Source organism: Dermacentor albipictus, chromosome 5 (assembly GCF_038994185.2).
Source record: "Dermacentor albipictus isolate Rhodes 1998 colony chromosome 5, USDA_Dalb.pri_finalv2, whole genome shotgun sequence".
NCBI classification, from domain to species: domain Eukaryota; kingdom Metazoa; phylum Arthropoda; class Arachnida; order Ixodida; family Ixodidae; genus Dermacentor; species Dermacentor albipictus.
In genome coordinates, this window is record NC_091825.1 from 25,548,050 (window position 1) to 25,552,208 (window position 4,159).

Consider the following 4,159-nt stretch of genomic DNA (forward strand, 5'->3'; position numbering starts at 1 on the left):
GTACGCTTGCGGACGCGCGCTAGCTCGCGTTCGCGCGCCTTGCGCCTGCCGCGCCTCGCGAGTAATGGCGGTTTGCATCCACAAGTACGCGCGGAAGCGCGCGCTCCTGTGCGCTCACACATAATCGGTTGAGAAGACATCGTTTCGTACAGAAATATTTACAATGCTGCAAAATGCTCAAATAGTGATAAACGTCATTTTTATAATTTTAGAGTTAATAAACCAACGTAAAAAAATGAAAATGCGCTGTCTTTTCACGACATAATCAGCTTCGCATGAAGTGGCAGCAGCACTGGCACGCTATCAACGGCGCCGCGTTCCCGCCTTTCCGCGTCGTCTGCATTTCCGCGTCGTCTGCATTTCCGCGTCGTCCCGCCTCCCTGGCTCCATCCCGTCGACATTATGCCCGCAGTCTCTACTCGTACGAGGCTTTTACTGTTGCTGGAACAGATACTCTTGCTCATGATAATGAAGAGGAGACGAGACCAACGACGGTGCAGGCAGCGGCGACGCTGGTGGGTGCGACCTGTGTTTTTGGCCCGAAAGCAAGAAGGACTTTACCACACAGCTGTAAGTACTCTGCTCATTTTACGCAGAAGTGTTTTGTCGTGTCGCTATTCAGTATCTGACCTTGGTTGAATTTGTAATTGCTAAGAAACACGTGCAGCGCTGAAAAGACGATATGCACGCGCTCTTTTTGTGTCATTTCGCCCCCATTGTCGTTAATCTGTAAGGCTTTCTGCTCGCCTTTATATCGCTTAGCAAGTTCATTGTTGTTTTAGTGATGCAAATGACCTCTGGTCACCCTCTTGGCGATCAGGTACATACGATGCATTAACACATGAGACGACCATTCGCAGCCACGTCTATTATGTCTGGATGATTGTCTACATTCTTCATGGCAATTGCAGATGTGCCGCATGCGACAAGGAGATCACAGATTTTTCTGCAAGTACTACAGAATGACGCCGCAGCTTTTCGATAAGCTGTTAAACTTTGTCGCTGCGGACCTGACCCGACAGCAGTTCATCAGGGAGCCCTTGGAGCCTGCAGAGCGACTGGCGATGACATTGAGGTTCGTAGAAGTACATTCCACATTGTGAGTAAAATTATTTACCAGTGGAGTACCATGTATATGCTGCTGCAGTCGTAATGCTATTACATTTTTTAACATTATACTTTGCTGTATATTTTAAAGAAACTGCATAGGCTGCTGCTATGAAGTGTTTCTGTCACAGAGGTTAATCATAGCATGGTAGTTATCAGGCTAGGGCCCAGTCTCTCAGGCTAGGAATGCTGGCCCACAGTTTGTGTATGGAACAGCAATTTCCTGCTATTTTACATCTCTTATGTATTATGGGGTTGCTTGCAGAAATGGGATGATTTTTATTTGTATTGGTTCATGAGGGGTAAAATGTAAATATGCAGATTTCCAGTGCATTGGGGGCACGTGCCCATAATTAAATCATGGTTCTGGCACGTAAAACCCCTCAGTTAGATTGGTGTGTGAGGGCAATTTTCGTTCTGTTTGTCATGTTACAGTTACCTGGCATCAGCGCAGGAGATATGCCAAGTAGCGCTGTTATATCGTGTAGGTCTTGAAACTGCCAGGCAATGCATACACGACACATGTCGAGCAATATGGGCACGCCTCAAGGATCATTTCATGCAAGTAAGTATGCCATTACACTTCACTTATAACTGCTGCACTGTGATTATTGCTGGTAGTGCGGGCAAAATGTTTGCCAATTAATTAAAGAATGATCAGCCTTCAAGCAGTACCAAAACACTAGGTAATCAACTTTGCCTTGGTACATTAGAGGCAAAGCATTTCTTCTACTGCATAAATGTGTGTTACACCGAGCTTGGTCCTGTGGACATAGCAATTACGTTTATCACTTGAAATGACACTGCACACTTTCTAGCAATATGGGCATTGTGTGCCACTGATTTTTCCAGTCAGTAGTAATGGCAAGTGCCGTACTATTCTAGACACCAACTCAAGAGGAGTGGGAGAAGATTGCTGAAGGATTTTCAGCTCGATGGCAATTCCCCAATTGCTTGGGGGCTGTCGATGGAAAACATGTAGCAATCACATGCCCACCAAATTCTGGGAGTAATTACTTCAACTACAAGGTAAACTGCTATGCTTTCATTTTATTTGCTTTGTGTACTAAGGATGCTGTTTCTTTTGGTAATTGCAATTCCGCCAGGAAGGTGCTTTGTAGATGTTACAATTTACATGCAGTGCAAGTCAGGTGCCATGTACAGTGCATTGTAGTGCTGTACAAAAAAAAAAAACTCAAATGCAAATGGGCATATGGTTATAAAATGAGGTATTGTGGTTCCTTAACCTTCAAGCATATGAGGGGTACGAGTATGAAAGGAGACTATTGAGTTTAACGATTGACAACTCACTAACATCCAGAGCATCCTTTGATGCTTTTGCAGTTGCCTGCATTCTGCAGCCATTTCAGTAAACTTTCTTATACGATAGTACGCAGGTGACAATAGTACCAAGCCTTGCTTGCTAAACAGGCCACTCAAATTGCCTGACAGTGGCCGTAAATTTGCTGTTTGCATGTGAATGTCGACACTTGCTCTGATGCTTTATTTCAGTGAACATATTCAATTGTCCTCATGCATGCTTTATTTCAGGGAACATATTCAATTGTACTCATGGCTGTCGTTGACAGCAGTTGCAAGTACGTGCTTGTTGATGTGGGGGCTGAAGGTCGCGTGAGCGACGGAGGCGTATTTAAACACTCTGCATTTGGCAAGGCCCTTGTCAATGGAGACCTCAATATACCCTCACTTGGCCTGCTCCCAGGAACTACCACAGCTTTACCCCACGTCTTCGTTGGGGATGAAGCTTTTCAGTTAAGGAAAGACTTTATGCGCCCATTTCCTTCCAAGCAACTTGAGGATGAAAGAAGAGTCTTCAACTACAGGTTGAGCCGAGCAAGGTATGGTGCACTAAGATAGTGAAATTCAAAAATGAGACACTGACAGTCATTCTCTCTTTTAATAATCAACCTTTTATTGCAAAATCAATGCAAGTAGAGGTCTTGAAGAATACTTGAACAATCTGAACTGCTTCAGAGCTTCTCTCTGGTGTCCCTTTAAAGTGCACAAGTACTGCGCAAGGAATTAATATACCGCAAGAAAAATACACGCATAGTACTTCTGACACTGGATTTCTTGCAGTCTTTGTATCATTACTGTAAACATGTCTTCTCATAAAGGCAGACTAAGGGAACAGGTTCTTCTAACCATTTTTTAAAAATAAATGTTTCTGAAATTTGAATTTCAATGTTTGTTTGCTATATTCCGACAGACGGTGTGCTGAAAACGCGTTCGGGATCACAGCAGCAAGGTGGCGTATCCTACTGCGGACCATTAACTTGCTCCCCACAAACGTGGACTTTGTTGTCAAGGCTGCCTGTGTCTTGCACAACTTCCTAACTGTCCTCAATCCACAGTCGGACAATTACAGTGATAAAGAGGACAAGTTTGGAAACGTTGTAGCAGGACACTGGCGCGAAAGCATCCAAGCTGCGTTGGGAGACGACAGAATGCAACAGTTTACCCCCCTTCAGTCAACACGATCGAGAAACTACGACAGTGAAGCTGCACATGCCAGGAACCTCTTTGCAGCCTATTTTTGCAGCAAAGTAGGTGAGGTTCCATGGCAGTGGCACCAACCAGGTGTTTCCAAAGAAGGCGCTTTGAAGCGTCTACGTGAGCAGCAGTTCTACCAGCTGCAATGATGGTGAGCATTTCCTCGAAAGAGCAAAAGCCACATTGTGACTTCATAACAGTCATTCATAATTGCTGTTCACTGTGGCTTATCAATCATGCCGTTTACGTGTCAATTTTGTGGCACCTGTGCAAGAAAAAAATGTTTGTGTTATTACTTTGTTCATCCATGTTGTGAAGTGTGTAGTCCACTTACTTGATGGTAACTGGATGTTTGATGTGGAGTAGAAATAGACTTGAACTGTGGTATTCATGACTATCGAAACCGTAAACATTTTATTTCCAACCACAAAAAAATACATTTATTTAAGCATACCCAGCTACTGCTGGCTTGACAGGTAGGGCCGTACTGGCCAGCCAAGCTGCCGCGAATGCAACTGTCACTCCCCATTCGCTCCAT

The 4,159-nt window shown here is 44.4% G+C and overlaps 1 protein-coding gene across 1 annotated transcript; it reads left to right on the forward strand.

Moving 5' to 3' along the window:
- Nucleotides 1-2,008: 2,008 nt before the first annotated feature.
- On the forward strand, nt 2,009-3,796 carry LOC135898227 (uncharacterized). The gene is made up of 3 exons (XM_065427071.1): nt 2,009-2,136; nt 2,659-2,966; nt 3,338-3,796. Exons 2-3 carry the CDS (start codon nt 2,680-2,682, stop codon nt 3,768-3,770), a joined length of 720 nt encoding a protein of 239 aa, XP_065283143.1. The 5' UTR covers nt 2,009-2,136; nt 2,659-2,679; the 3' UTR covers nt 3,771-3,796.
- The last annotated feature ends 363 nt before the right edge of the window (nt 3,797-4,159 follow it).